The sequence below is a fragment of the Peromyscus maniculatus genome, chromosome 14, assembly GCF_049852395.1.
Source record: "Peromyscus maniculatus bairdii isolate BWxNUB_F1_BW_parent chromosome 14, HU_Pman_BW_mat_3.1, whole genome shotgun sequence".
In the NCBI taxonomy this organism is placed as follows: domain Eukaryota; kingdom Metazoa; phylum Chordata; class Mammalia; order Rodentia; family Cricetidae; genus Peromyscus; species Peromyscus maniculatus.
The window spans coordinates 18,313,558-18,333,757 of NC_134865.1; the positions used below are offsets into that span (position 1 = coordinate 18,313,558).

General features: G+C 45.2%; 1 protein-coding gene across 3 annotated transcripts in view; it reads right to left on the bottom strand.

Annotated features, from left to right (window-relative positions):
* Positions 1-1,806: 1,806 nt before the first annotated feature.
* Positions 1,807-20,200, bottom strand: part of Nubpl (NUBP iron-sulfur cluster assembly factor, mitochondrial) — a 206,279-nt gene continuing 187,885 nt past the window's right edge. For all 3 annotated transcript variants that reach the window (XM_006975272.4, XM_076550679.1, XM_042260627.2), the window contains 3 exons: positions 14,372-14,492; positions 10,363-10,445; positions 1,807-4,037 (listed from right to left, as the gene is read on the bottom strand). In XM_006975272.4, coding sequence (XP_006975334.1) covers positions 3,975-4,037; positions 10,363-10,445; positions 14,372-14,492 — 267 coding nt within the window. In that variant the 3' untranslated portion in view covers positions 1,807-3,974. The remainder of the gene's footprint in view (positions 4,038-10,362; positions 10,446-14,371; positions 14,493-20,200) is intronic.

Consider the following 20,200-nt stretch of genomic DNA (forward strand, 5'->3'; position numbering starts at 1 on the left):
TACACCAAGAACACAGAGAGTGCCAACTATACGACGCCAGCAAAACGGGCCCCAAGGCTGGCGCGGCTCTACCAAAAAGAAACTACTCCGTTAGCCAGCAAGTGTGCGTAAGGTTGTTCAAACTCATTTGTAGTTTGGGAATTTCTAACTAAAACTCAATGGCAGATCAGTTAACAGCTGTCAATAGTTCCATTCTTAAGTGAACAATTCAACAGAAATCCATGCACAGACACCAGGAAATTATCTAGGGAAGTTCAGAGCGGCAGGATTTGGAGTTATCGCTGGGACCATTCAAATGTCCTCCTTCAGTGCTTTGTTGTGTATTAATTTCAAGACAGCCCCCTCCATTGAGGTGGCTTAGCAGGCACAGGCGTTTTCCACCAACCCTGACCACCCGAGCCTGATCCCTGGGACCCTAACAGTGGAGGGAGAAAACTGATTCCCAGAGGGTTGTGCATGAGCATGTGAGCACACACACTCACAAACACACACGGCCCATGCATGCACTAAATAAGTGAACAAATATTTTTTAAAAGCTTCTGTCCATTGGTAAACTTATTTTTTCAGAAGAAATACTTGAGTGGAGTGATGGAGATACGTGGATTCTACATACAGACGGTTTTAATGTTCCGGGACTCCCAGGTTTTTGTTTTCTTAAAATAGGGTAGGAGCTTGGGGATTATTTCCTTGTTTGGAACTGAGAAAACCAAATCAGACAGAGGCAAATGCTGTAGCTTCAGCACACACAAACTTACCTCAGAGGGCATGTGACCACAGTGAGCCACCACGCGCCTTAAGTTCAAGTTAGCAGGATGCACCCACTCAAATGCAAGGCGGAGCCACAAGTGGGTACATATCTGAAATCCCAGCCCCTGGAAGCATGAGGAAGGGTCAAGAGTTCAAGGCTAGCCTAGGCTACATAGTGAGACTATCTCAAGGGAAAAAAAAAAGCCCAAAACCCCACCAAGGCATAGATGGAGAACTTTGGGCTTCCTTGTGGCCTGCCTTAGAAATCTCAAGGTTTGGCTGGAAAAGAAATGCAGAGGTGCAGCCATCGCCAGGACAAGCAGCATGTAAAGACGCCGGTAAGCCACCAGCCACGTGACAAGGTATAGATTTATAGAAATGGGTTAATTTAAGATAAAAGAACAGTTAGCAAGAAGCCTGCCACGGCCATACAGTTTATAAGAGATATAAGCGTCTGAGTGATTATTTTATCCGTGGATTGTGGGACTGCGGGGCTTGGTGGAACCTGGAGAGAAGCCCTCCAGCAACATTTGGGGAAGAGTTTTTGCCCATAAGTTGGGAGTTTACTTTTCCTCTTGGACAGTGAAGCGTTAATTCTCTACACTCAAGGAAATATGACAAATGAGGACTCAACATCCACCTCTGCCAACAGGCAGACTAGTGGCACTCGGACGTCGTCTGATGATGGCTCTTTGAATCGTGACTAGCTAGAGGGGACTCTTAGATGGGCTCACTTCCTGGCTTTCCTCCTCCACTCTTCCCGATTCCACGCCGAAGCTCGAAGCCGGCTTCTCTCCAGCAAGCAGCGCTCCTTCAGGCATCCGCGGACACCACAGCAAGGAAGCAGGGGGTTGTGTTTGCTGATCTTCTCTACGCCAAGGACTGATGAGGGAAGCCTCCCCCACTTCCCCGTTAGCTGTTCAGTCACAGGGCACAGGTGAAAGCGCCCCTGACGCCTACTCCAGGCTTCCTTCCCAAAGTGAGTTTGGTTTCAGGAGTCGATTCTCAGTATTTACACAGTGCCCCTTACTAGAGCAATATAAGACACACATAAATATCTGCAATTTTAAGACTTTACTGTCTTTTTAGTGATGAATAATGATTACTGTGTGTCCATGAAGATTTTTCTTAAGAGTTTGTATGGATAGCTTGCTTGGTCCAAACATTTCATCTTATATACAGATTTCTTTTAATTCAATTTTTACTTTTTTTTGAGATAAATACAGATTTACATGCAATTTTTAAGAAGCAAAACAGAGATCCCATGTGCCTGTAACCAAGTTCCTTCAGTGAGTATTATCTTGTAAAACTGTAGGAGCTCGAAATCACAAAGAAGCAATAAAAAGCAAACTAGAGAAGCCTTTTTCCATCAGCTAGGCCTGGTGGCGCAGGCTGTAATCCCAGCTACACAGTAGGCTGAGGTAGGACAGCGTAAGTTCAAGGCCAGCCTGGCTTACAAAGCATGTTCAAGAACAGCCTGGAGACTCAGTGAGATCTTGTCTCAAAAATAAAAAGTACACATATAGTTCAGTGGTAGATCCCTTGTGCGGCATGTGTGAAGCCCTAAATTCTCTCTCTACTACTGCACTGGGGAAATATTGCCATCCTTACTAGGATCCCTCATGTTGCTCTTTTATAGGTTCACCATCTTATGAGACTGTTGCAAGAATCCTCACTTTTCTAATTTTCAACCGTGGAGTACTATCATGCTATAGAGATTTTATACCTATGTAACCATTCACTCATTGTAGAAAACCTGACTTTCCAGCTCTCCCGTATAAGGTGCTAGAAATGTCCATGTAGTTGTCTGAAGGTATATTTGCCCTTTGAGTAACTGTCCAGCTGCCAATTAAAGAGCAGCATCATAGGGCATCACAGGCTTTGCCAAAGGGCAGAGACCACTTCCGTATAGCTGGCCGTAAAGCAGGGATGCACTCCAGCATTCTTATCAGTACTTGCAGCTTTAGAGCTTCCTGACCTTGGGGTGTCTTTGGCTCTGTATCCGTGTTTCAATTAGACAAGACACATGTTTTTCAAAGTGCATCCTTGGAAACATGAACACCACGGAATACTCCTAAGGAGGGGATTGGGATGCCATGACTACAGGGAATACTAAGCCTTTCTTTTGCAATCATTATATCCTTAGTGTCGTACAAGGAATGACATCAGCAGCAAACTACAAACGTGGCCGAATGCCAGCGTGGTCATCTGCTAGAAATAGGAACTGACCAACCACAAGGCATTTACCTTCCCATACCTTCACTCCTCATTCATAAAATGAACAGTGCCCACCAGTATGAATGAAAGAGTCTAAGGCTATAGAAATCACTTGACAAATGTTATTTTTATTACCATAATTATTATCTCTGGTTCTTTGAATATGAATGGCCGCCATAGGTTCATATCTTTGACTGCTTAGTCATCAGGGAGTGGCTCTACCTGACAGGGCTCAGGAGGTGTGGCCTAGTTGGAGGAAGTGTGTCATGGGGGGTGGGCTTTGGGGTTTTAAATGCCCAAGCCAGGCCCAGTGTCTCTCTCTTCCTGCTGCCTGCTGATCCGGATGTAGAACTCTCAGCTGCCTCTCCAGCACTGTATCTACCTTACCTGCTTACCACCCTGCTTGCCACCATGCTGATAATGGACTAAATGTTAGCAAGTCCCACTGAAATTCTTTCTTTTAGAAGAGCTGCCATTGGTGGTGGTGGTCTCTTCACAGCAACAGAACAGTGACTCAGACACTATCATAACCAAAATCACAACCACACTGCCTGGTTGCAAGGTGCTCCATTTCCATCCATGTCAGCACTCAGTAAACACTTGGAGTGACTCTCCGTGACTGAGCAGGAGTGCAGTCCTCTCCGGACCTGGGACTGCAGCCTCACGGGTCACGGTTCCTCAGGAGGGGCTGATGCAAAGGACTGCAGTGACGTGGACACAGCAGCTGTCTAACCCCAAACACAGCTGTCAGCAGACAGACACACAGACACAGACACAGACACAGACACACACACACACACACACACACACACACACACACACACACACACACGCTTTATTTGTGAGTCATGGCCTGTCAAATCGAATCTGAACATGAGACATCATTTCTTCAGAAATGAAAGAAAATCATCACGATTGTCATTATTTTTGTGGGTTCCACACTACCACAGGGCTCCTTTTTGACAGTCTGTGATTATCAAACACCAGGACATTTCCAGGGCGCTTGGGAATCATTCTGGAGGTGGCTGCAATCTTCTCACCACTTCTGAAGCAATGTGCAGGTAAGCTCTGGCCTGGAAGAGAACAGACTCATTGTTCCATGTTTCCAGCAGACGCTGCATGACTCCCGAACTGTGCACACAGATGGCTGCTGCTGCAGCTGAGGGAAAGAAGCATGCTGGGCCGCAGTCTAACAGTGAGGGCATGCTGCAGGTGAGCAGAGGAGAGAGGGTCTCGCACTCTTTGAGGGTAAATACTTAGAAGGTGACTTTCTGGGAAAAAAACCCCTCGATACCAGGAATTGATATATTTCAAATTCTAATTCTAATGTCAGTAAATTAAAAACTACTTGAGCTGCAGAAAATTTAAACTTTCCTCCTCTGGGAAATCCTGAGTTAGATACTGCCAACTCTTGTTGGGCATAAAAGGAATTAGCCAATTGAAAGAGAGGTATTTCTTACTACTTATGTTTTCTCTTTAGAAAGATTTTCTTCACTCTCTCCGAGATAGTTCAGAACTCCAGAACTGAGCACAAGACAGTTCTTTCCCAGGAGAATTTGGGAATTGTGCAAAAACTTCTGGTTCAACAATCACATACCTCTTCTCTGGGATTCCCAGCACAATGCATTGCTAAGGGTGGATCCAAAGACACAGGCTAACACAGCGCCCCTTGTCTGGTTACAGCAATGGCCATGAGATTGAATTTAAAGAATTCCCTTCAACAAGTGCAATACAGATATTTATAAAAAGTAGCTGCCGATCTTGTCCATAAATGGTAACTATGAAACAGTGAGACTTTATCTTTTGAGACAGGGGGTTTCACCATGTAGTCCAGACTAGCCTTGAATTTATAATCCTCTTGCCTCCGCCTCCCAAATGTGGGCCACCATACCCATATGAAAATTTTGTAAAAGCACAAATTTCTACTCTGATATAGCTAAACTACCACTATTATTAAAAACTACCCAACTTATTACTTGCCTCATACCCTCAAAGTTACCTAGAAGATAAATTCTATAGTCAACTTCACTTTACAGATGAGGAAACCATGGCCTAGAAAAGTGGAGACTATCTAAAACATTATGACTACTTGGTAACAAGTTGGACTCTGAGCCCAAGTGGCCAGTCTCCTGACCCCAGCCTCCAGAGCTGCACACTACAGAGAGGTCCTGTTGACTGATGAATGACAGGTGTATCTCACAGACCTTTATTTATGCCTGAGCCTTAAGAGCTGGATCAAGGACTTCATTCCATAATCATTTAGCACTCGCCTATGGTAAATTAGAGACACAAGCCTATCATAATAATAATAAAAAAAACCTTCTGGATTACTGCAGAATAATTAAATTTGTCACATTCAGCCTTTGCTCTTGAATGCTTTAATTCCTGGTGTATCACACTCTGGCTAATGGGTAGACTGGCATTCACTGTGGAACCCTGAAAGTGCTGATTTGAACAGTTTTGATTTCTACAAAATTGTTGAGACTGAATTTTTTTCAGGCAAAGCTGTATCATTTCAACGAAGCCATTTTGGTCCTTATTGCATCTGAAGCACCATGCTGGGGAGTCTGTGAGATGTAATGATTTAGAAGGAGGCAGAAGAGCTCATGGGAGAGGACTGAGGCCCTGGAGTCACACAGGCTGGGCTGGGAGGCTTGGTGTCAGTACTGACTAGCTGAAGGGTCTTGGGATAGTTTCACAGCCCTCCTAGGTTGTTCCTACCACGGTGAAATGGCTGTGGGACCAGCACACACTTCCCAGGGTTTTGAGAAGGCATGGAAGGTGCTGGCGTGGAGTGTGTACAGCTTCAGTGGCCATCGCCATTACTAGTATGCCCTAAGAAATGGGCAGCCTGGCCAGGCATGGTGGCACACACCTGTAATCCCAGTGGTTGGGAGTTCAAGGTCATCCTCAGCTACAGCAAGTTCAAAGCCAGACAGGGCTATACCAGATTTTGTCTCAAAATGCCAAAAACAGAAGGGAAGGAGGGAAGGAGGAAGGGAGAGAGAGAAAGAGAGACCTGCAGTCTTGTTGAATAGCTCATCCGAATACTTTTGGAGAACATTTCTTCCTGAGGAATAATGAAATCCCTGTCTCTGTCATGTAGCATAAACATCACAAATACATCTACGTCAAAGCCATACTTAAGATTTCTCACGCTATTACTACTCTGCATTCATTACTTCACCTTCCCTGCTATTATTGCAGATCTGTCTATTGGGCCATCTAAAGGCCCTCTGTCTGTCTGTCTGCTCTGTCACTACCAGGCAACAGGGAACAAATGAGACCAGAGGGAAGGGAATTGTATGGAAGTTAGTTTCATTTTTATTTTGAAATATTTGGAGTTGGTTCATCATATTTAGTTTAGATTAAGGCAGTGGGGAGATGATCTAGAAATTATAAGACAATAAATCTTCCATTTATATTTGAAAATCTTCATCAAGAATATCTTCTAAGAGGATATCACTCTGTGTGCTAATTTTTTATTTGATACAAAAACCATAAAAACCACCTGTCCTGGGTCCATTCCATGTGTGCTGTTCTCGGTCAAAGGCAAAGGTCAGCGACAGTTCTGCCGCACGAGGCAGTGCTCTGACCTCTAAGAGCTGAATTCAAAGCCCCCGCCATCTGCTCTTCCTCTGCTGCAGCCTGGCTGCCAGGTCTCCCACATGTGGAGTTTCACTCACTCTGCCTTCCTAACTGGCGCACATGCCAGGGTTTAGGCCCGTTCACTGGGTAGGTAGCAACTGTTAACTTCTTCTTAGTGTCACTTCTTAACTAGTGTCACAAGCCCTTCCAACTCTTCAAACGATGCCTCAAATTCACCCACACCTTTAACTAGTCACCACCACTGTGGCGTTCATCTCTCCCGAAAGTTAACGCTACTGGAGAGTTCAACTTCCAGAAGCAAACTTTACTTGTGTTGTAGGAAAAAGGAAACAGCTTTCAGGAGGCAAGATTCACCTTAGGTAGAGGCAGACTCCAGGACTCAGTTAGAGCCTTTTAACATCAAGAAATGTTATCATTAATGCTGATGCTGGGCACCCGATTTCATGACTCAAGTCTTGCTATTCTGAACAGCAGGTCGTCAGAGGAACATTTTCTTGATGCTGTGTCAGGGTAAGGGCATATGCGGACCTAGCCCTTTAAGGAGGGGAGAGGAATGGCACTGGTGGCTGGGACACCTTAGATAGCCCGATTCCAAAGGCAGGAGGGACAGCTTGGGTCTATTTGGCATCTTCCAGTGTGATCTCACATATCTCATTTACCCCCCCCCCCACACACACACATCATGATATCAATATATAGATGGGGAGAAAGATTCAAGAGCGTAGGGAAATCTTTTTGGTTCCACTTAGATTGTGGGAAGCTTGGCGATCTCTCCACATAGACTCTGGTTCTGTGCTTTTCCATCCCTTCAGAGATCCCCTTTGTGACTCTTAACATAGCTCTTGGGCAATTTCCCAGAAAAAAAAAAATGCATCTTGACACATTTTGGACAAGATTTCCAGGGACTCTCTGACCAGGTTAGAATCCTGTGCCTGACCTGTCCTTGCCAGGAGAATCTGAGGGCAGATTCTCCTCGGCCTCTCCTCCAGACTCTTGCTGTGTGCAAAGGAAGTGACCCGGAAGCCAGCTCCCAGGCACTCTGGCCACAGCGCCCTGGCCTGGAATAATTAGAAAGCCAGGCAGAAACCGAACCGGGAAGAGAAACTGTGGGTTGTGTAATCAGCTCAGTGTGCAGTACCTTCTAGTTCTATCCTGGACACACTTCCTCATGTAAACAAACTCCTGCCTAGCGGGTAAAGGAGACTGAGCTGCTTCACAAGGATGCTCTGGGAGCCAGGTGAGAAGGGACCACTGGACCAAGCATTGTGCCAGTCTCCTAGAAGAAATGGAAGAAGTCGGGGCTGTTAATATGGGAGCCAGAGGCTGACGCAATGTGACGTGTCAGTCTGGGAAGAGCAGGCTGGCTTTTTACTATTTTACAATTTACTAGCTCTGTGACGGTCCTGGGGAAATGATTCATCTTCCTTGATGGGTTTCAGTTTCCTCATCATACCACACTGAGCTGTAATAAGGATAGAAATCATGTACAAAAGCCTGGCTGGCATCTGCTTCTCTAACTACTATTCTTAGAAAATGACCAACACCACCAAAAGCATCTGCAATCTTAGGACAGGAAGAAACGGCTTCCACAGGTGGAAAGCAGTAACCAGGAACTATACGCTCTCCTATTCATGGCAATGTCTATTTAAAATTGATCAGAAGGCCTCATATTTGACACTGATGATGAGCACAGGGAACTTTTATTATTTTTGGAGAAACGTCACCCAAACTGGCCTAGCCCAAAAGACTGAGGCTGTTTTCGGACCCCCAGCACCGTCACCGAGGAGCAGTGAGACCCAGTGACCACACATGTAGAACATGCTAACTCCAAAAATACCACAAGTACTACTGCTTAGCATTTAAAACTGTGCTCTATTTGGATGGTTTATCATATGTTCTCTGTTCAATGACATTCCTCGAATTCAATGTACTGCTTCTTATTTTTGGAGTAATTTAAGGGGGTAAAAAAGCAATAATAAACAGGTAGAAATACCTTAAAATCTCAGCTCATAATTGCAATTAATAGTAAATACTATTATTTGTAAGGAATCACCATAGAATACCTTTAAATATTCTGCTCCTGGAAGTCACTTAAATGTGCATAATTTTTAAACAATTCTTATTCCAAACTTTTCATATAATGTATATTAAAAGTATACTTTTGATAGTTGGGATTACCATACTTTAATATGAAAGCGATGAAGAGTTATGGATTTGCTTATCTGAAAGTTCTTTAAAGAAAAAGTGGAAAGGAAATTTAATACCCGAAAGACAGAGAAAAGGGAAACAATGTTAAGTGCTATATTGTATTTACTCTAGGTCACAGTCCAGCAGCTGCACCACATCGGCTGACAGGAAAGGGGCTGTGCGCCCACCTATGGGTGACTCTAAATGAACCAGTGCTGTTTATTCACGATTCTAGATCAGGTCTACCCTCACTTTATCCATGGCATTAATCAGGCTTGGTTCTTACACTTTCTTGTTCCCAGAAGATTAGAGGAGTGCACAAGAATGATCAGGGTTGCTGTCGCGAGTGGACAGGAACAGTCCGGTCCACTAAGGCAGGGCTGGAGTCAGGGGACAGAATGGACAGGAACAGTCCGGTCCACTAAGGCAGGGCTGGAGTCAGGGGACAGAATGGACAGGAACAGTTCGGTCCACTAAGGCAGGGCTGGAGTCAGGGGACAGAATGGACAGGAACAGTCCGGTCCACTAAGGCAGGGTTGGGGTCGGGGGACAGAATGGACAGGAACAATCTGGTCCACTAAGGCAGGGCTGGAGTCGGGGGACAGAATGGACAGGAACAATCTGGTCCACTAAGGCAGGGCTGGGCTCGGGGGACAGAATGGACAGGAACAGTCCGTCCACTAAGGCAGGGCTGGAGTCGGGGGACAGAATGGACAGGAACAGTCCGTCCACTAAGGCAGGGCTGGAGTCGGGGGACAGAGGCTACTGGAAGACTGGAATGTTGACAAAGGAACACAAAAACTATATATAAACAGACACACAGGGGATAACTGGGCTTCCAACTTAACTTGTAAGGACTAAGCAGGAAAGAGGATACATACATGACTGATTTCATGTCTATCTTTCAAAAAAATTATAATAAAATGTTTATCTTTAAAATTTTCATATTTTGAGCAGGGCAGTGGTGGCGCACGACTTTAATTCCAGCACTTGGGAGGTAGAGGCAGGCAGATCTCAGTGAGTTCGAGGCCAGCCTGGGCTACAGAGCGAGATCCAGGACAGGTACAAAAACTACATGGAGAAACCCTGTCTCAAAAAACAAAACAACAACAACAAAAATTTCCTGTTTTGGCAACTTAGAAACTCTATCAGTTATCCCTTACAGTGTTGACTAAGGAAACACTGCTAGGTTTTCTGCCTTCCTCCTGATCATATTCCTTCAAATAAACAATGAATTTCTCATCCCTACTGACCAGATGCTCCATGTACCCCCTTTCTCACATAAGGCTCCCTTCTCTCAGTGACGAGCTGAAGGTGCAGTGCCCAAGTGTCCTACTCTGGAGCAGTTAGAAGCTGCCAGCCAGAGGTTCTCATCCGGGTTCCTCATGAGAAAACTGCCGGTGGGTCAGCTGTCCGTTGTTTGAACCCACACTTGCAGCCTGGCACACACATGATGAGTGACTTCAAGTCAAGGTGAGCAGCCTTTGTCTATTGTATGTCCCGTGCACAAGCAAGCTTGACTTGACCCCCCCCCCCTACTTTCTGCACAGCATAAAGGATGCATCACAAAAAGAAAGACAGACATACGGAAAGGTAACTCACCTCCTCACTCTCGGGGTGTGCGAACACAACTGGCTGACCCGTGTCTGAAGCTTCCCTGATACTGAGGTGTAAGGGAACGTCTCCTGCAAAAGCCCATGGGAAAACATTAGTGCCGGAGAAGCTCACCCAGGCATGCACAACGTCCATACTCCAACTTCAGAAAGAAATAAAATCTGAACCATAGTCTCTCAGACTAAGTTGAATTATGCCTGTCCTCGATTTGCTAAATGCCTAAAAGAGGAATTCCAAATGCAAATTAAGGGTGAAAATGTCCACTTAGGGCAGTCCGGTGACTATGCATGCATAGGGATAAGCTCTGGGGCAACCACCCAGGAAATGAGGCATCTGACTGGTTCTTTGCTGACTGGCCCAGGCAAGGACTAGCTTAGAGGACACGCCCCTGTACTAGCTGACAGAGACATACTGTGTTGCATGCTGAGGAGGAGATGAGCGAGGAAAGGATGCAGAGGCAAAGTGGACCCCAAAAGGCACCCAAGACTCTTCCTGATGTTGCCAGATGTGTGAGCGAAGACAACCGTCATAAGGTAAATCAGGGGCTGGCATGGCTCAGCAGGTAAAGGTGCTTGCCCCCAAACCTGATGACCCAAAGGTAGATCCCCACGACCTACACCGTTTAAGGAGAGAACCCACTTTCAATTGTTCTCTGACCTCCCCATATGTGCCAAGGTACCTGCACCCGTCCACATATACAAAAACACAGACGATGTGTAACAAGAACATTTTAAAAGTCGGACATGGATCCCAATATTAACAACCTATTCTTGAGACGCTGTTCTTTTTGTACCGTCTGCTAACCCACATGGCATGACACGTAACTTGCAAGCTTGGTGTGTTCTTGGGGGGGCACTGCCAGTCCACAGACTGCGGTGCAGCAGCTGTGTACACGTGCCAGTGCTGTACCAGGAGGTGGGAGAGCAGAGTGCCTTGACCCAGCCTCCTGAAGGCTGAGCACTAGGATGCAGTATATGGAGTTGTAGTAGAACTGCCCTGTCATGCTTCAGCATTCTCAGAAGAACCCAAACTCCCTGCAAAGGTTACCAAAACACGCGGGCAAATGTGTTTATGTCAGTATCTCACATGGTACCCTGCCAAGCAATATAAACAATGCAGAAGTCTATGTCACAAAATGTTGTAATTTATCACACATGGTATGGCAGAGGGGCAGTTATTTCAGGCTGCCATTATCAGCCAACTTTGAAACTATATTTCTTTTTGTTCTAGTTATTTTTATGGTTTTTAGTTAGTGTACAAAAAGGGTTTTACTATGATATTTTCACACATGTATATTGTGATATTCTGCTCATATAATCTTCACACTTCCCTAAATATCCATGATGCTAATCTTGGTTGTCAATTTGACTACATCTGTAACCAATCAAAACCCAAGCAGCTGGACACACCTGTGAGAGATCTGCTAGACTGGATCATCTGAGTTAGGAAAACACACCCTAAATGTGGCCCCACCTTCTGGTGGCAGACCACATAAAAGGTCAGGAAGAAGGAAGCTTGCTCTTTGCCTGCTTCTCTTCACTCTTGCTGGCAGGTTCATCTACTCTGTTGCTGGGGCATTCCTTTGCTGATATTAGAATATTCTTCTTTAGGATTCCAACATGGACTGAAGACCAGATGAGACATCCAGCCTCTCAAAATGAACAAGTATTGGATTCTTAGCCATTTGGTCCAGGTTGAGAGAAAGCCATTATTGGACCAGCCAGAGCACAGACTGTAAGCTACTCTAATAAAATATACATAATCTCTCATATTCTCATTCTCTCTCTCTCTCTCTCTCTCTCTCTCTCTCTCTCTCTCTCTCTCTCCTCCCTCCCCCTCCCTTCTCATCTCCCCTCTCTCTAACACACAGCTCTGTTCCTTTAGAGGATCCTGACAAATAAAATATCCAACAGCCAAATGACAAATATATGATTATTTCATTTAAGGATTAGCTTTGCAGCAAATTTGATGTCCCTTCTACAGATCAATTTAAGGCTGTAGGAGATTCTCACAGGAGCAGACAGGTAAATGTTACCTAAAGTGCTCAGAAACCCAGAAAGTTTTTATCTTGATTGATGAATAGCAGGGAAACCAGAATGGCTTCTTTCTGCTGCAGAAATGGAGCAAACAGACTAACCCTGTATTTCATACAGTCACCTGCTGAGGTGGCACTTGCCCTCCAGAGAGTCCTAACGCTCCACACGGCCACAGAAGACCATGGGACGCCACAGTGAGAATGGGAATGAAGCCCAAGGAGCAGCCTGGGCAGGAAGGGCATCCTGGAAGAGAGTCGGGACCCTTCCAGATGCTGGAGGACTTTTCTCTAGGATGGCCTGAGACTTAACTGCTGAGCATCAACTACTCCTTTCGGCTCCCATGGGTAAGGGTCTAAAGAGCCACCTCAGGCCAGAGGTGTGGCTCAGTCAGTAAAAGCACTTGGCCCTGAGTTCAATTTCAGGGACTCATGTCATGGAAGGAGAGGATCGACTCCTGAAAGTTGTCCTCTGACCTCCACGTGAACACACTGGCACATGTCCCGCCACGCTTTCACCCCAACACACACGACAGAAATACATTTGAAAACATAGTTTAAAAAATTCAAAGAGCTGTTTTAGGAATAACCAACCCAACAGGTCAGAAAAGAACGGGGGTGGGGTGTGAAATACAGGAAGCCTTAGCTGAGAGAATTCCTGGCCAGGCCAACCCTCTTTATAAGCAGACCTCCTGCTGCCGCTCCCGGGAGACCTCCCTGGGTTCCCTGACCACACTAATAGGTGAGTGGGAACTCCTCGTTATTTCTCCTGTGACGGTTGGAGATGCTCTTCCACAGCAGGGTCCAGCAGCCACTACTTCTGACACACTCTTAGGGCATCACACATTTGTGTGCAGCTTAAGAGAGAACTTCCAGTGTACAGAGTCTTCAGTATCTAAATAAATGGCTTACAAAACTGTTCGAAGTTAGGGACTTAGACCGCCAGCATAGTTCAATAATGCCATTATAATTACACATTTCCTTTATTACATAAGTGAAAGTCAATCTGTTACATTATTATGCAGATTTGGAAAATTGGACTTTCTAGGTTAGTTAAATGAAAAATAGTTTCAGAATATAATTAGTGGCTATAATTATAGTAATATATCAAAATAGATCATTAGCATTCACCTGGTATTGTAGTTGCTACCACAGAGCAATGAATAATAACAATAATACATTTAGCATTAACTTTCAGAAACTTACAACAATGTTTTGAAATTCTTTCATCTCTAAAGGATCTTAATGTTCAACCACCTGAAGCTAGTAACATCCACCTTTGCTCAGAACAGAAGATCATTCCTGATTACAACAGAAAAGCTTGTTGTTTGAAACATCTATAGCTTACTTGTGGGTTTTTTGAAAAATCATGTTTTACCCAAAATCTGGAGTTGTTTTTCCCACTTATCACATGATTTTTTTCACTCCCTATATCACATAATTCTTGGATTCAGTGTAATAAACAATGTATACAATGAAAATTCAGGTGCCATACTGTATAGAAATGGCAATTGCATATCACAGTGACCAGGAGGAGAGGTTGTCATTCAGCAGCTGAGAGACTGACAAGCAGAGAGCTTCTTAGGAAGGCATTTCCACACAGTTAGAGAGCGTGCTCTCAGAAGGGGTGCAGCACACACTGGGGGAACACGTCTGTGTACACCTACTTACTGGGTACCCTCTATGTCCAATGTCACAACCAAGCCAACTCCCACCCTTTAAAACATGGCTTCCAACCATGGCACCTGGACCACATCTCTCTCCTCAAACTGAATATTTAGGCAGTTTTTAGTCTGTCATAGAAATCGTATCATGAATGAGCCTACTCAGATGCCAGAGAGCGCTTGACGCACACAGCGGGGCTACACTAACACAAAGCTCCAGACAGCTACTTCTGTTAGACTTCATGCCAGACTCCATTGCCATCTCCCCGCCGACATGTCCCCGTGAGGTCTAAGGTCTTACCTAGGACATCAAGGTCAAGGGTCTGTGCTAGTTTTCTTGCACCATCAGCACCAAAAATATGGGTTTTGTGTCTGCACTTTGGACACTGGAAGACACTCATGTTTTGGACAAGGCCAAGGACCTAGAATAATACAAACACACTAAAATTAAAACACAATTACAGCATGTCATAGTATATAATGTTAGCACATTTTTACTGAGTACCCACTAGTCAGTGATATATGGTGAGTAAGGCAAGGCTCTCTGCTCTCATGGAACTCACAAGCTAGTGAGAGATGCAGATAGGTAACTAACTTAGTAATAAAGGCTGAAGGGTAAGTGGGAGATGAAATGCTTGGCCTGAAAAGAATGCTCAGAGACAACTGTTCCTTCAGATTGTGGGTGGGCCACCTGAAGAGGCAGCGATGCCTCCCACAGGACAGTCAGGAGCAGGCCCACAGTCAAGGCTGCAAGTGCAGGGGTCGCCACCTAGTGGGTGGTCAGGTCAGAGGGTGGTGAAGGTCGGGGTCAGAGGGTGGAGGGGAAGGTCAGAGTCAGAGGGTGGTGAAGGTCGGGGTCAGAGGGTGGAGGGGAAGGTCAGGGTCAGAGGATAGTAAAGGTCGGGGTCAGAGGGCGGAGGGGAAGGTCAGGGTCAGAGGACAGAGGGAAGGTCAGGGTCAGGGGGTGGAGGGGAAGGTCGGGGTCAGGGGGTGGTAAAGGTCGGGTCAGGGGGTGGTAAAGGTCGGGATCAGGGGTGTATGTTTTGAACATTCAGTCTCCCGGAAGCTCTTGATGGAAAGCCTGCTCCCCCACTGTGCTCCTGGCAACTCTTGGAAGGGGTCCAGCTTGGGGAGTTAAATGCCTGGAATAACTTGCTATCCTGCTCTAGCCTCTTCAGTCTCTGTTTGCCTGTCTGTCTGTCTGTCTGTCCTCTCCCCCTCTTTCTCTGCGTCCTGTCCAACACAAAGTGAACGACTTTCTCCTCACACGCTCCGCAACCACATGGAGCCAACACCTGTGGCCTGACCCTCGGAGACTGTGAAGCAAATTCAACCTCTTCCTCTTTCAGGCGTTCTGGTCATAGCAATGAGAACAGCCACAGATCACAAGAGCCCAGTGATGCTCATCTGACACAAGAATCAGCAAAGATTTCTGAAGCTGAGAAGATGCTGGAAAAGAGGTGGAGGTAAGCAAGAGTGTGCTGTGAAAATGTGGCTGGTGAACAAGAGAGGAGGACTAGATGAGGGAGGACGGAAGTCTCCAGCCGACGGCAGCTCGCACTCCGACTCGGTGAAGTCACGTGCTGGAACAAGGCTGAGGACGGCTACTTTCCCCACACACGAACGCTGTTGACCAACCCCACTCTCTGAGGAAACGGAAGCTAGCAGAAGATTCTCTTCAGCTCTTACTGCTGCCATTTGAATAAAATTTAAATTTAAAATTTCACCTACAGTTCCTGTCTCTTTCTGAGTTTCCATGGCTTTAGGTGTAAAATAGACCTTAAAGGAACATTACCACTCAATGGTACCACGGAATAAGCACACGGGCTCTGCCAATACCGGCTGCATCCATGCACTTGTAATCCCGCACTCATGCGGACGTAGGGAGTGGTCTCTTCTGGGACAGGAAGCAGAGCAGCACCGTGAGAGCAGAGGTAACCTGTCTGTACTGTCCCATCTGCTCCACAGAAGATGTCACTGGAGCAGAGTAGTAGGTCATTTGCACCTTAAATGAAGACTACCATGACGGCCCACGATGACATCAACAGACAGAAAGGTGATAGATTATCACGGTTTTGAAGGGAGGGGCAGAGAAGATGAGGGCTGTCCACACACACACACACACACACACACACACACACACACACACACACACACACACACACACACGGAGTGAAGACAGCCAGTGACGGAGTCGCGTGCAGCACAGCTTTTCAGAGCGGCTCATACACACCCTTTTACTGATGCAAAGTACTACAAAAAATAGATCACACCATGCTTTGGTAATTCAGCACCACCTCCAGAAAGTGAGGCGAAAACACAGCTTAGTATCATAGGGTTTATTTGTTTATTGACTGTGACTACATAGTGTCCCCTTTGCTTGGGCAGTTTAAGTGCCATTTATGTTGAATGTTATATATACCCTGACTTTAGGGCTTTCAACTTAAACATAAAAAACATTACTCAATAAAAGAGAACATAAAAAACACTTAAATAAAGTGAAAATCTAGGTTGCTGTATTTTAATTTAGAGAGACTAGGAAAAGCATTCTGAATCTGGAAGGTCTTGGCCCCATGGCATAGAGGCGTAGCATGAATGCACCTGCAGTCTCTGTGATTCACTTCTCATGATCAAACTGTCCCCTGTGGACTACAGAAACACCCACACACATTCTCTGCAGACTGCATAAATGTCACAGACATAAAATATACAGATAGAACCAAATAGCATTTAATGTGCGCTTACATGCCGCTAACTGGTCTAGACCCAAGGGAGAGCATACAGTGGGCGAACAGAGCTGTAATTGGAGAAATGGATTAAACAACAACAACAAAAAGGTACAGAGTGTTGAGAGGACAGATTGGAGAGGATTCATCGACTCCAGCATCTGAGAGTCTCTTTGAGGAAAGACCTGACCTAAAAGTTACAGAAAAGCCAGGCAAATATAAGGAAAGAAAAACATTTAATCGTGAGTAGGAAATACATGTCTCCCTTTGGAAACTGCAAGGCCACGTGAGTCCTGGGTGGTTGGGGTGCGGCCTGAAGCTGAAGGGGAGAGCTTGCAGTGGGCATTCGGATGTCTGCAGTCTAAGAGGGCAGAGAGAAGGCAGGGGAAGGGTGTGGATAGGAAAGGCCTCCAGGCCTGTACTATAGTCATTTTATTCAGAGGTTTAGAAACATGATACGATGAGAAAAGAAAACGAGTTTATTTTTCTTAGACAGACACAAATTCAGGGCCATGTGCTGTTCCAAAATCAGTCATGTGGGAGATGATCATCCATCTAAAATATACCGAGTTCTCCTGGGCACAAAGTAAGGATTTTCCCCTTTCTAGTGAGGTGAGGACATGCAGTGTGTCTAGACCAGAGTAAAGTGGGCAGAAGTTCCTGTGTCACTTACAGTCAAGATCTAGGGGCTAACTCCCGTCTGTCCTCTGTGTCCTGGTGTCCAGCCAGTGGCTGCTGTGTCGATATCGATTCGATAATTGAGTATGATACAGAGAAAAGGGACATGTAGAACAAGAGAAGCCAGCTACCATTGACCGAAACCACCAGATAACTAATGACACTCATAACCCCACCCTGCCGTAGCTGATACAAAGATAGGAAGAAAATAATTTTCTTTCTAGAGTTTCTACTTTATGATTTCCATGTAATGCCAATTTTATTATGAAATTAACATAATAATACTATAAAATACATGTGCTATAACACATGAACACACATAAGTAAAGCATAAATATGCATTGGGATATGTGAAGCACCATTTAGTGACAAAAGTGAAATTAAAAAACAAACAAACCATCATGTGAGGGTTGAAACACTGTGCTCTCATACTAACGTGACATCATCCAACTTGGGTGTAAACACCCTAAGACTGCTTCCTCGTTTGTCTGAATAAACTAACTGCACTTGACTAGAATTTCTGTCTCAAGAACTTCATCCATATACCACTTTGCTCCAATATTAACAACAGCAGCAAAGTTGGCAGCAATGGAACAGCATGGAGCCTAGAATAGACCTCTGTCTGAATGTCATTGCTTTATAATGGGAACCAGACCGTGCTTGCAGGGCAGCTGGGTGGCCATGTGGAAACCAGCGCATCTTAGCCCACCGTTTGCACCACACAGACACTAACTTCATGCAAACAAGATGCTAAATGTGAAAGGCAATACAACACACGGGAGAAAACAGGGGTAAACCTGTAACCTCGGAGGCAGACACAAAGAAACTAGAGATAAGCTCAAGCATTTATAATGAAACAGGACTTCAATGATATTAAGAAACAGATATCATTTACAGGAAAGGGAGAGTACAGAGCAGGGCATGAATCTATAACACAAGCTTTGCAATGGACTCTGTACTGGAATATACAAGAAACAAATCAATAAAGAAAAATCAGACAACACAATGAGAAACAGGTAAGAGCTTTCCAATTACCTTATCCAAGAGGACATCCAAAGCACATCTGAGTTAGAAAAAAATGAGCACCGGTATGATCAAAACCAAACCAAAGAGAAGACACCCAAGGCCGTGAGGGTGTGGAACAGCTTGGACTCTGGCTGTTCGACATTCTGTAAACCTGGTGGGCCATGTCTACCTACTGAGTTAGACTATGGCACACTCCAGGTAGCGAACCAACACAGATGTAAACACAATCACAGTAGAACACTTGCAAAACTACCCAAATGTTCATTAAGAGTAAAACAGGCACATTCTTGTATGGCCCACAGGGCAGCGAATCGGGAACCACAGCCACCATCAATCACCTATATGAATTTTGCAATCATGACCCAGGCAAACTGTACTAGATTCATAAAGATGAGCACTGCATCACCCCAGTCACAGAAAGCTCACGGACAGGCCAGACGGCAGCTTTATGAGCTGCGTTCCACGTGGGGAGGCAGTGGAAGGCAGGAGGCCCTGGGTCACTCGTGAAGTTCTACTTTGAAGTGTTACATCCTGTGACCAGTATCTTCCCTGCCCTTCTCCCGACCCTGAGAGCCACCATTTTATTCTCTTCCCCGGGGAGTTCAGCACTTTTAAATTTTATATAAAACTGAAATCATGAAGCATTTGTCTTTCTGTGCCTGGGTGATTTTACTTGAAATGATGTCCTCCAGATTTACCTATATTGTCACAACAACAGGATTTTTAAGGCTGAACAGTATTCCACGATGTACACAAATAATGCTCTTTATTTGCTCGTCTGTTGATGGCCATTTACACTGGTCCCTTATACTGGCTTCTGTGAATGATACCGAAAAGAACTTCAGAGTGCAGACGTGTCTTTGGCATGCTGACTTTGGTTCCACAGGATGTATGCGCAGTAGTTGTTGGATCCAGGGTTGCTGGATCATATGGCTTTTCTCTTAATAGAACAAATCATTTTAAAGGGCTGGAGAGATGGCTCAGCACTTCAGATCCAGTACTGCTCCTACAGAGGACTGGAATTTGGTTCCCAACACCCCTGTCAATTGCCTGTAATTCCAGCTCCAGCGCACCCTATGCCCTCTTTTGGCCTCCATGGGCATCTGTACTCTTGTATGTGCATACCAACCCCAACACATATACACATGATTAAAAACAAAATCTTTAAAGATTTCAGCAGCTCTATATCCTCCCACAATGCTGTGGTAACTTACATTCCCACAAGCCACATGCAGGAGGACCCTTTCTCTACTTCCCTCAAGCTCATCCTTTATCTCTTGTACAGCATCCCGTCCTTTATCTCTAGGACCAGGATGCTCCAATGGTTTTCCTTTGCATTTCCAACAATGAGTGGTGTTGAACATTTTTCATATACCTGACGGTCATTTGTACGTCTTTTTTTAAAAAACTCTTTTCCTTGCAGTTAGGTTTCGAGTTCTTTGCATAGTTTGGATAATAGCCCCTTATGCTGGTTGGTTTTATCAACTTGACACAAAACCAGATCATCTGGGAAGAGGGAGTGTTAACAGAGGAAATGCCTCCCTAAGTTAGCCTACAGGCAAGTCTGTGGGGCAATTTTTTGGATTAAGGATTGATGTGGGAGTTGTCCAGGTCACCAAGGGTGGTGCCAACCCTGGGCAGGTGGTCCTGGGCTGTATAAAAAAGCAAACTGAGTAACCCGGCAAGCATCATCCCTCTCC